This window comes from Pleurodeles waltl, chromosome 3_1, assembly GCF_031143425.1.
Source record: "Pleurodeles waltl isolate 20211129_DDA chromosome 3_1, aPleWal1.hap1.20221129, whole genome shotgun sequence".
In the NCBI taxonomy this organism is placed as follows: Eukaryota; Metazoa; Chordata; class Amphibia; order Caudata; family Salamandridae; genus Pleurodeles; species Pleurodeles waltl.
The window spans coordinates 798429749-798443152 of NC_090440.1; the positions used below are offsets into that span (position 1 = coordinate 798429749).

Consider the following 13404-nt stretch of genomic DNA (forward strand, 5'->3'; position numbering starts at 1 on the left):
AAACTTCATTTTTGTATGTTTTTCCAATTGGAAATTACATTTAAAAGATATTCTAAGGCAATCCCCATAATAGCCTATGGGAGAGATAATCCTTGCAATAGTGAACAATTAATTTAAGAGTTTTTCACTACCTGGACATGTTAAACTTGAAAGTACATGTCCAACTTTTAAATACAATGCACCCTGCCCTTGGGTCTAACCAGGGCCTACCTTAGGGGTGTCTTACATGTAACAAAAAGTAAGGTTTGGGCCATTCAAGTGGGTACACTTGCCAGGCCAAACTGGCAGTTTAAACTGCACACACATGCTCTGCAGTGATAGGACTGAAACATGTTTGAAAGGCTACCATAGTGGGTGGCACATACAGTTCTGCAGGTCCACTAGTAGCATTTAACTTACAGGCCCTGGGCACACATAGTGCACTTTAATAGGGGCTTCTCGGTAAACCAAAAATGCCAGCCATGGAGAGGCAATTGTCACCATGTTTTAGACACAGAGCACATTCACTTTAGCACTGGATAGCAGAGAAGCTAGCAAAAATGAAGTTCAGCACACAGTCAAAACAGGAGACCATGCCAAAAGATGCTAGGCCTAACCCTTGTTAATTATGTTTCTGCCATGTTGGTGCTCTCTCACAAGGACATATTCCACTCATCAGACAACACTGGGAAGAAAGCATGTCAGGTATCCGGAAGATACTGTATGGTAGTCTTTACACCTGACCATGAAAATTACCATATTCATAAGGTTCAAGAACAATATACTCAGGTTCAGACATACTTTAAGTGCACCAGGCCACTTTGACTCATTTAGGTACCATAACTGAGTTGAGATATTCTACCGACCCATTAGCTGCCTCCCTCCTTCCTAATCACTTTGATCAGTTTTAGTCACTTTGCAAATGATGTGAAGTGGCGTTTGTGACTTAGGTTGCTATACAAAACAATTAACTCTAAATAATGAACTAATTACCATTTGTTCTTTCATAAGATTGTCTACCAAATGCAACGCCTTTTGGAAACAAACTGCAATACTGATGTTCCACCTCCTTGGAAGATTAGGTTCAGCTGGGAACCATCTCTCTGGACCAAGCAACTATCTCACTTAGGTAAGGAAACGTTACTTCAGTCAATTAACTTTCTCAAGCAAGTGACAGTAAAAGGCATGCTATTTTTTATATAAAGGTTGATACATAGAACTATGTTTATGTGTTAACGGTTCTGTTTCCATTTAGCTATTGCCTAAGCACGATTACTTCATAACAATAAACTTTGTTAATGTACTACATTTATGTTAGCTATACAACATACCTACATAAAGACATCAATACCACATTTGAAACATTTTCTTTATAAGTGTGTTATATTTTCTCAAATTCTTAAAGTCTAATTATCATATTTATTTGGTATTTTTCTCCTCATAACGTGTTAGCTCTTGACTTTAAAAGGTGTGATTTTGATAGCTTTACTATCCTACCCAAAGCACTCATTGTCAGATGGGTGTCAACCAATAACATCTATAAAATTCAAAAGAAAAAAAAGTACCTGAAATATTAGAAATTGAAAAGAAAATCTTCAAACTAATGCTGATATTTTCTATTTCACCTTTACCTTATGCGTTAACACTATGGGGGTCATTCTGACCCCGGCCAGGGTTGGAGGAAGCACCGCCAACAGGCTGGCGGTGCTCCACAGGGTATTCTGACCGCGGCGGTTCAGCCGCGGCCAGAAGGGGAAAACCGGCGGTCTCCCGCCGGTTTTCCGCTGCCCTGGGAATCCCCCATGGCGGCGCAGCTTGCTGCGCCGCCATGGGGGATTCTGACACCCCATACCACCATCCTGTTCCTGGCGGTTCGCCCGCCAGGAACAGGATGGCGGTATGGGGTGTCGTGGGGCCCCTGGGGGCCCCTGCAGTGCCCATGCCAATGGCATGGGCACTGCAGGGGCCCCCGTAAGAGGGCCCCACTTTGTATTTCAGTGTCTGCCTTGCAGACACTGAAATATGCGACGGGTGCCACTGCACCCGTCGCACCTTCCCACTCCGCCGGCTCAATTCTGAGCCGGCGTCCACGTGGGAAGGATGATTTGCACTGGGCTGGCGGGCGGCCTTTTGGCGGTCGCCCGCCAGCCCAGTGCAAATCCCAAAATACCCTCCGCGGTCTTTCGACCGCGGAGCGGTATTTTGGAGGGGGCAACTCTGGCGGGCGGCCTCCGCCGCCCGCCAGGGTGAGAATCACCCCCTATGTGTTGAGCTTTGTATAGCCAGTGTTTACAACGATGGTTGTATTCCAGGGATCGGTTCTGTGATTGGAGTGTGTGAAGAAGTCACAGTGTATATCGGAAGAGGGAGAATAAAGATGTATATCTCTGTAATTGAACACTTACTGTGTCTGGGTACAGTGATTTCCTGTAAAGGGATGAACAAGGTTCCATATACTACCACACCCTCTTTGTTTTATTGAAAACCTACAAGGCTTGGTAAGGTATCAAAGATACAGACTAGCACAATTGATACCCACTCAAGATGCAAGTAATTGAATGTCCGGACAAAGTAATCATAAGAACGGATCACTGGACAAAGCGACAATATGACCAATGTGGAAAGAACACACTCATCTAAACGGTGAAAATGTAAGGGTATTGAAAGTTTCTCCTCTGAAGGCGTTCATTTTATTGAAAGTGATGCTTTTTATGAATGTCTTCAGCTGTGATTATGGTGACCATCGCGCTCTAGAGCTTAGGCTTGACTGTTGGATCGTCTGGTCTCTGCAGCGACAAGGTTCAACTGTGTAGAGTGTGAGCTCCTGCTTTCTTCTGATAAACTTGTGGTTTGCATTTTCCATTCCTGGTGTCATACTTCGTTCAGTTTGTGAATTGGTCTAGAGCAGTGGTTCCCAACCTTTTGACTTCTGTGGACCCCCACTTTACCATTACTGGAACCTGGGGACCCCCACTGAATCGTTATTGGAATTCGGGGACCGCCCCATTAAGTTAGTACCGAAAGCTGGGGGCCTAATCTATTAATATTATTTAATTTTCTAAGCAGTCGCGGACCCCCTGAGGATGCTTCGCGGACCCCCAGGGGTCCCCGGACCACAGGTTGGGAACCACTGGTCTAGAGGATTTCCAGTGAAGGTGTTGAATCCTTTGATATGTTGCATGACAGTCATCACGTGGTGAAAGTCATACGTCCACTATACTATTTGTTGCAGTTGTACTAAAGGTTGTATGTTTAGTTAATGCTGATATGGGTAATAGGCTCTACCTAATTTCAATGAGATGTATAATGCAGAACATGGATATGTTAAAGGGTTAAATACATTGTAAACATTCTTTTTGTATAGATAAACACCTTTTTGTTGTCCTGAGAAATTGTATGAAGAATGAGAGATCTATCTTGAAAACAGTAAAGGTAGGGGTTTGCAGTCTAAGGGGCAGATTTGATTCTTGGTAGTAAGGATGCTCCATCGCAATGGTGACGGAGTATCCTTGCTGCCAAGAATGCAGTCCGCCAGACAAATTTATATGGGTGCATAGTTTAGGATTAATCACAGTGGGGACTACTCCGTCTCTGCCATGATTGATCTCTTCCAACATCTCTACGAAGTAAGGGCCTTCGGATGCTGACCTTGTCATTCCACACACATAATTTAGATGGACAGAATTACCAGTCCGTTTTTACAGCCTGTCACCAACAGGAAAACTGGCAATAAGTGCCAGTGTAAATTGCTAAATGCGCCTCTTGCCATGGGAGTGAACTCCCATGGCAAGAGGGCATTTTATTTTTTTATTTTCAAAAAGAAAATCCTGTTTCCAGATTTTCTTTTGAAAAAAAAAAAAAAGTAAACTGTTTGGTACAGGGCTCTGTCCTGCTGTTGGAACACTGCACCAAACAGGATAAATGCGTTGACTGAAACCTCCATGACACTGGTTCCTGACAATGCTTTATAAATGACCACCAGCTTAGCGGTCATCTATCATTTTGGCGGGCCGAGTGGTCTCGGCCTGGTGGACATGAAGGCCTACAGAGACTACTCTCTCCGCCAACATCAAAACCAGGTCCTAAAACCTTAAAACGTAATTACATGAAGGAGTGGTGACCTTGTTTATTTGTGTGTCTTCCAAAATTGATAGTTCGACTTCATAGGGGTGAACACCACTCTGGCAGCTGCTCTTTTAGAACAGCGCCTCATCGTGAAATTGGTGATTAACTGCTTGCAAGCAAATGTCACCAAGTAAAGTAAAGAGATGCAGAAAGCAAGGAATTTTGAAATTAAGAGGGGCATACTTACATGCCCCCAGCACCACAGGAGCATCACTTTTAGCAACGCACCGGTGGAGCTGTTCACTGCGCCATATTTACAAGGTGGCACTAAGCACACAGTTTTCTGCAACAGAGGGACGTTCAAAGGGTGTTACTGTGGCCGTTCCACCGCAACACCCATTGCTTTTGACGCTGCCCCAGATTTACAAGGAATCGTAAATCTGAGGCAGCACCAAAAACTAACACCATCCCAGGGGTGGCGTTAGCATGGGGCAACGAAGAGAAATACGCTTAGTTCTCCTCATTTTTGCTTTTTCAATTTGTGCTGCATTCTGCCATTAGGCCATTAGGTGTACCTTCTTGCACATAAACAATCACTCAATAATGATGATTTGCTACTTCTATGTGTGCTGCATTTTGCAGCACACATAGAAGTGCCAAATCACCCTTGTAGATTGTTTATTTGCAGGAAGGGACACCTGCACAAAAACAATCATTCCCTTCAACACAGACACCCTTGCACTATGGTGCAAGGATGCCAGCATTGGCAGTTAAATTTAGCGCCAGGGGAAACACAGGGGTGCGCTGTATTTTTCCAAATACGGCGCAACCCTGCATTTCAGAACTGATGCAGACTGGCGCTGCCAATTTTAGCGCAGCACCACGTTATGCCAGTTTCATGTAAATATGCCCCTTAATATTTCAGTAAGTAATTGCGAAAGGAAAGACCATAACATGTTTCAGTGCCAACCATTCAGTTCGCTGAGCCATTCGGCCACAATCGCATGTAAAAGGAGATGCCAATGATTGAGTGATTGATTTGGTATTGACACCAATCTTTAAGCTACCTCAAATTTGATTTCATCCACAGAAAAAATATTAGGTAGCCTTGGAACCTGCATCCTTATCTTACTTCTGTCCGTTCTTCCGCTTTTCCCTATGTGTGCTTAGTACACTGCATGACCATATCTGTTTGATTTGAGACTGTATGTGGGCCTGCATGTTTGTTGTCTATGTGAGTGCAGCCTCTGAGACTTGGCTTGTAGACATTGGTATCTGGCTTTCAATGGCATGACCACGCGGTCTACCATTCCTCAGTCTACCATTAACTTTTCCTCAGGCCTTGATGCTTCACACCGTCCACACCGTCCACTCCCCCCTCCTTGGTTTACTTCCTAACCTCTTTCATCCTCTCGTTCACTCTCCTTCAGCCTACTTTGCTCACCTGCATCCTTATGAGATGCCCAAGATCAGCTACTGACTACAACTCCCTTTTGAGGAAAATAAGTCAGTACATCAGGCTCTGTTCTCATTGCCTCTCTTGTTCCCTTCTTTCAACTCACTTTTCAAATCTAAACTTTGAGAAGGTCATCAGAGCATCTCAACCCACTCTACATGAAGCCAACTTAACATACCATTTGTCCCGGTCTGTGTATATGAAACTACCTGTCAGGTGATCGTAACGCATAGGTGCCTATAGGTCCGTGCACTTCTGAACTGTATTTAATTGTAGAGGTATTTATTTATATAGAACTTACTATCCTGACAAGGTACTGAAGTGCTCTGTGGATGGGTGGCACTCTACTCTGTTAGATGCTTACAACACAGGATACTGTGTAGCGCGCATTCCATTAGAATTTATCATACTGCATACCACTCATTTGTCTCACACACATATACATTGGCCATGCCTGCATGCATATGCGTGTATGAGTGCTTTCACATTAATGCAAACATACATAGATGTCTACTTTATGATATCAGTCTACAAAATTGCTACAGTTCTGTTGAGCTGAAAAACATTGGTAATTCAAAAGCTGCGAATCACATGCATCTACATACCCGTTGGTATGTGGAGCTCCTCCAGAAGCATCAAATGATCCAGACCATCGGTGGCACCATTAAACCCACAAATGAGGGCCATGTGGCTTTCAGCTTGAAGTGACAGAGTGACAACCCTTTAAGGCCACTGTTTACCCCCCAAAAATGTGATATATGTGGCATTTATCCAGCAATGGAGTATGGAGTCCACCCAGAAGTGACAATGGGGCAACCTGTTGGTGGCACTGATACTGCTCCCCTCCCTCACCAATGCCTCCCCCCCCCCGCAAAAGTAGTGGTGGGTAATGTACAAGGGAGATCTGGTTTAGGATAGTGATCAATCTCATCAGTAATGATGGAGGTCTGGATGTAGGACAGCTCTGGCAGTCAGTTTTCAACACACTTTTTACAGACCAGCCTGGGTAGGTGGGCCGAGGATCAGTCCACCAAAGAAGACTTCCAATCCCGTGAAGGCAATATTATATGCAGGGCATCAAGGAGAAAGAGAAATGTAACCCCCTGAAAAAAGAGTTAAGCTACTAGTGAATGCTGTAAGGAGTCTACAAAAGAGTGGCATGGAGCAACTCCTATGGCGGGGCATATTTTCAGTCACGTTATTCATTGTTTGCACGAATGGAGCTAGTCCATTCACATGGTGTGGGTGGAATTAAAGAAGCTGAAGAGAATGTGCATCATAAGATTCCTTAGAAGGAATACATTTAGGTAAAACAACAAGATGACATAGAGGATGTGTGGGACCAAGACAGATGTTAGGAAATTAAACAGGGTACAGATTCTTGTCATAGTCCTAGGTCCTTCCTGGCCCTTGTACCCAAACAAGGAAGTAGCCACAAAGAAGTCGCCCTAAACCTCTATACCTTTTACCTCCCGTACTGGATGCCTTGGTAGGAGAAAGTTAAATGTGAAAGGTAAGTGAATGCACTTGATCATGGGTGTAGTTCATAGGCCTAGAAATACTCATCTAGTTCAAAAGAGGTCTTGCAGCGAAGCAAATGAGTGTAGAGGGAGAGATACAAGCCTGCCTCAAAAAAGGATATGCGAGGCAGACCTCACAGGTTGGAAATACAACGAAGTAAAAAAATAGGCAGCTCACATAAAGTGCAAACTAAAAATGACAGTCTGTTGCAGACAGGTGCATATTAAAGCAGTTTTTTTTTTGTTAGACACCAGTCGACAAAATATTAATTGAAAAGTTGCAGTTGAAAAAACTGAGCGATTTTAAATTCCCTGCAGAAAAAGTAGCAGGACCAAACACAATAAATAGTAGTTCACATTGGGACCTTTGCAAATGTCACTGTCTTCTGGAGTATCGAACTGTGATGCTCGCTGGTCTGTCCTCTCCCTCAGGGCACCAGTGTCTGTGTGTGTGTGCTGGTCTGCTTACGTGATTGGCTGTATTGTTAGTCTGGGTGTTCAAGGGTGCCCGTAGGTATTTTGCTGTCTGCATGCTGGCAGGTATGCGTTTTCTATGTCAGTCAATTTTGTTGGCTTTGTCAATACTGTTTTTGACCCAGAAACGTTTCAGGAGAAACCATGTAATAAGTGATAGATTTTATGATGCTGTTTTTTGTAAATAATGAATACGATTTTGCAAACTATTTGTTGTCAGACAACGCACATTGATTTCCCCATTGTAACAAATTTTCCTAATTGTTACAATAAAATAATATGGCGAAGAACTAAAGGATTAAACAGAATTAAGGTAGCTTCAAAGATGGGTATTTTTATATAGGTGCGTTTGGAAAAAGGAGTTTACATTATGCATGTCATATATGACGAAAATAAATTGTTACTTGTTGCGTATATTCTAAAAGTATTAACGCTATTGCACTTGCAGGTTGCATCGTGACAGACAACGGCCAGGTTCCTCAAACAGACGTTTCTAGTTACGGAAATATGCAAGAGATACAGGCATCCTATTATCGAGGGTACCATCCACCGCCACCAACTACATCACCAATAGAGTCAAAATATCAACCCCCACTTCAGTGTCCTACTCCAGTTTGTTGTTCCCACTGTCATACCAGCAACACACCTCAAATGAAAAAGAGTCCACTTATGCACCCTGGTATAAACCACCATCAAAATTACAGACAGACACCGGCACTTCAGCAGCATCTGTCAATGCAGTACAACATGCAGCAGGGTGTGAAATCACAGAGGTGCATGCCTCACCCTTTAAGAATGATTCAGCCTTGGACAGCACGCCAGTCACCACCTGAGCATGATCGTTCGTCAATTTGGATAGGTAAGCAGCAGATGCACAGGCAACAGATGCAGCAGAACACGTATCCAGTGTGTATTGTTCCACCACAAGACATTCAGCACACACAGACAGGCCACTCACAACTAATGCATGCACAGTCATCTTTGGAAGCTCCCACAGTGCAGATGGAGCTCGGCCATCTCCAGAAACTCAATGTCAATCATTTGCAGCTGCAGCAACACCATGATCAGCATCAACAGCCGCAACAACAACCGCAGACTTCAGTTCAAAATGAGAGCAGCCATGAGCAAGTCATGCAGCAGAGTCTGGACATAATTCACCAGCAGTTTGAATTGGAACAAATGCAAAAAGGACTGGAGCTTCTCTTGCAGAGCCAGCCTCAGAGCTTGCAGATGAACCCATCCAAACAACCACAACATGTCCAACAGACTATTGTAGGGCAGATAAACTACATCGTGAGGCAGCCTGCCCCGGTTCAGCCTCAAAGCCACGAAGAGGCACAACAAGTACGTATTCACAACAGATGCATGTCATTTATAGTGGTTAAACAGCATATATCTTCATTTGTGAGAGAGTATTTTTCACACTGCTGAGTGGTTAACCAAAGACTACAAGGACCTAATTCACTGCCATCAGTCCCTGTGTTGCTTTGATAGATCTGGGTTTTTAGCGTCCATTTCCATCAGAGTGTTCTCTTTAGAACAGCAGAGAAAATATTTGTAAAATAGGACATTTCTTGCACAGAACAGTGGTGAAAATGTGGACCTTTTACAATTAGATTTTTTTTGTAGCCATCCTGGCTCGGGAAATGCACTACAGGAAGTATGCGTAGTGGTTTTGCAAAAATATCACGAATCAAACACTTGTAGCATCCTGTAAATTTCTTTGTGCAGCTTTTAATTTAATGTATTTAATCCTTTCGACTGGTTTGGTGTTTGCGCACGTCTGTACTAGAACTTTTTCCTAAAAATCAGTTTTAGGTTTCTGGTACCTTTGTATAGCCATACAACTATGCGGTCTGTTGACAAAAGTAACTTTCCACATGAGTAAATCTACACTTGTAAAATTACTCATCCAATTTTGAGTAACTATACTACTTTTGGCCATTCACCAAGTGCAACGTTACTCAAAAAGGTAGATTTATATGCTCCAACCCCCGAAATAGGGTGTGGAGTCAGTAAAAACGTGAAAAACGACTAAAATTTTCTTCTAAGATGATTTTACAACTATATTTTATGTTCCACAGAGTGGAGATCTCTTACGGTATAGCAAAGGGAAAGTAATAAAAGCGTATTCAAGTTTAAAAAAATACGATTCATGTATGTGAATGGTAAATAATTGTATATCTTTATTTTAAATGTAGAATAATTTAACAAAATTTTACTGCACTATTATCTAATTGTTAAATTATATTTTTTAATAAAGCTAAGTATGTGAAATAAATTAACATTAGTTTTAATAGATTTTCTAAAAAATGAAACCCACCTAATCTAAAATGTTTATATTTTTTAGCTATTAAAACTTACTAAACATTACATATAGAATTCATTAAAAAAAAATTAAACAAGTTATTATTCTTGAAAATAAATCTAACTAAAATATTTTAAACTAATATTTATTTATAACAATATTTACTTTTTTAACATTAAAATAATTATATATATTTTGTTTAATCCATGGATGGTACTGGGCTTACTCCAGGTCTGAGCTGGAGTAAATGTATCATTTTATTTAGCCCTTTTTGGCTGTAGTAACTTCTGAAGTGCAATTTAACAATAGCAGTGGTCTTACTCTTGTAGGTGGGTGCATGTCCTTCAATAAAACTCTCCTTAGCCCTCCCTTATCCCCTCTTTCAACCCCTTTTTAGTCCTCCATAAACCCTTCACATTTTGTCATAAATATTCCCCAATTTCCAGCTAATCTCCTTGTCACTCAGTTGGGCGAAGATCATGGCACATAAAATACAGACTAGGCAGAGATGCAGACCTCTGCACGTAGGTTAATGAATAGCATTTTGTAGATAGGACTTTCATAGGACTACTGAAGTTCTACAAAACATACTAGAAAATTCTGTATGTGAATAGCCTCTGAGTTTTTTGGCACATTCAGGGCTATGTATTGGTACAAACTGTCCATCAATATCTCATTGTAGCCTGAAGATATACTGCAAAATGTGATTATATTCTAATTTTTAGTAAATGGGCTAATTGTTTTGTTGCGTTTCTCAGATTAACAAATCTAAATCATGGAACACTATCCAAGAAAATGGCTACAGTCTGGCAATTCCAAATATATGTGTTTTTTCTTACGAAATGTAGTGTGTACAATCCATTATGGACTATTACCCCAGATCACTAAATTATGACAGTATCAGTGTTTATGATGTACTGTTCATTTCGGGCCAGGAGAACGGAATGAGCATGATGTTTTAGATAATTTTAGCAATTTTATTGCAAAATATTGTAATTCCCTCCTGCAGGAAATTCATCCCTGCCCTGCCTTGACCAGCATCCGTGTTCCTCTGGTCATCTGAGAAAGGATGTATTACACATCCATAGTTTTTCTAGAAGTTTGGGATGCCAGTAGACGATGATTGGGGACAGTGCATTTTGGGAAATTTTGAAAGCAAATTAAAATTAAATGTTGGTTTAGAGTACCTGTCTTTTAATCATTGGTATCATGCCTAGGATCTGTGGAAACATACCCCAGCTATATAATGTCATCGTCTACACATCTACGATTTCTATTGTTGGATTCCAAACGTTCCTTGCTCTGATTGACTGGCCAGGAGAATGCGCTGAACATGACATTTGTCTGATTTTTAGCATTTTTTCCAAAACATACTAGTTCTCTTCCTTACATAGAAACAGATTCCTGCAAAGGATTGAGCCATATCTATGTTACTTAGATCTCCTTACTGGAGGGTTACCAGGAATATTTATAGAAAACCACCCACTCTTATGAGTTTTAGTTTCTTGTGGGGCCACACATTTTTACCCCAGAAAGGAACCAGGTAATATTTTAATTTTTGTTAAGTCAAAGAAAAATGAAGTCTACCTCTGACTCCTTGCTGGAGCGCAGAATGGTGTGTCTGTGCCTTAGAAAAGAGCCAAACAGCATTTAGATTTCTGTTGGACTAAACAACATGCAAAGAGTGTCTCACACCTTGCTGTATCCCAGAAAGGAATTGGACAAAGACTAAACAACCTGCAAACTGTGTCTTGCTCACTGCTATGCCCCAGAAAGGATTCAAACAATGTTTGGGTTTTTTCATAGGGGAAAAGAACATCCAAACAGTGTCCGGGTCCTTCCTGGCACACAACTCCTTCATCTCATTGTGCTTCTTGAGGAAATATGAAAGGGCTGAGTGAAACTGAGTAAGGAAGTGAAAGCGGGAAGAAGAGGGACTAGAAACAAACTCTCCTCCCAATCCCCAGCTCTAGAATTATTTGATTTGTAGCTGGAGTCTACTGGTGGAAGGGAGGATGGCAACTGATGGAGTGTTCCTCCCATCCTCAGAGGCATCTTAAGGATTTGTGGCCCCCCCGGCAATATATAATTTGGGAACCACTTTAAATCTATTACCCCTTTTTGCCTCATTCAAGCCCCTGTGATGCCTAACAATGTGAATTATATGCCTAACCTCCAGAAACGAGAACATACAAAAACAGCAAAAATAAGCTCCTTGGTGTCCGTCAGTCAAAGAGAACCAAAAGAAAGCTTGAACAAGCATTGATAAAGCCATTTTTTGCATTTAGTTTGTTTTACTTGCAACAACAGCACTTTTGTAGAATTCAGTGTCCAACCAGCCTGTTACTCTGATTGTAGGAAAAACCTTTTCAATGGTAACTTGTTACATGTTTAGAGGACTAGTGCATAATATTAAAATAAGGAATATGGACATAGCTATTGAAATTCTAGGTTTAGTTGATGAGTATTTGTAATCACAAATGTGCCACTCTTCCCTGTTGCTGTTCTTGTTGCAGAAGTGAAAATCAAAGCATCACTCTGAGGATAATCACAATTCTATTGGTAAAACTCTAATAATTTTCTCATAATTTCTCTTCCGCTCACTTGTCCTTCATTTTCCCTATATATGTGTGTGATCCTAGAGGAGTAAGAGAACTAGGTTGTGACGGGATACAGGAGAAGAATAGTAAAATAAAGAGAACTGTATGATGAGACATGATTTAAATGGAGAAAGGTGTAGAGATGATGTTGAAAGATATGTGAGGTAGGGAGAGAAGTAAAGTAAATAGAGAAAAATAAGGTAGCCAGAAGAAAACATATACTTAGGACGAAAGAGGAAGGTTGTAAAGTGTGATAGAGAGAGCTACAGATAGCAATGTAGAGAGAGGGAGAGCAGTACGGAACTCCAATAGTAGAGATAAAGACAGAGGTAATGCAGAAAACTGTGAATTAAAGTGAGGTAAATATAGCAAGAGGTAGAGTTCGACAGAGAGACTTGAGGAATAATGCAGATGAAAGATAGAGAGAAAACAAAATGCAAAGAGGTTAAGATGCAGAGTCAAGTAAAGAGAGCAGTGGGAAAGAGAGGAAGGTAGAGAGACAGGTGAAGGGTAGAAAGAGGAATATGATGTAGAGCGAAAATAGGAAGCTGAGAAGCATACATGAAATACAGAAAGAGAGGTGGGGTTTATACAGAGGTAGAGAGTTGTGAGAGGAAGAGATGATGAGATAGAGAAATCTATAAAGAAAAAGGTTGAAAGCAATAGTTGTGGTGGAAGGATGAGTTGAAATGAAGGGAAGGTCCAGAGAGAGATATTTGTTTCTGTTGGAGACAGAGAGAAAGAAATAGGAGATGATGATTGAGTAAAAGGGGTAAATGTAGAGAAACAGAGGTATATAGAAAAAAAGAAGCCCAGCCATTAACTAAAAAGTTAACCCTCTAATCAACCTTGGAAACCTTTAGTTTCTTGTAGAAAACCCTCACCACCAGGGTTACCCCTTGATGGCATGCTTCATCAATCGGTCCATCCCATTCCGCTACCGAACGGGGGTGGGCTGCAACCTATGAATTACCTGGGAGCACTTCTCAAATGTTACAATAT

The 13404-nt window shown here is 41.4% G+C and overlaps 1 protein-coding gene across 2 annotated transcripts in view; it reads left to right on the plus strand.

Moving 5' to 3' along the window:
• Positions 1-13404, plus strand: part of TRIM66 (tripartite motif containing 66) — a 549453-nt gene that overhangs the window by 286528 nt on the left and 249521 nt on the right. For both annotated transcript variants that reach the window (XM_069223667.1, XM_069223666.1), the window contains exons 8-9: positions 991-1108; positions 7943-8838. In XM_069223667.1, the coding sequence (XP_069079768.1) occupies positions 991-1108; positions 7943-8838 (1014 nt within the window). The remainder of the gene's footprint in view (positions 1-990; positions 1109-7942; positions 8839-13404) is intronic.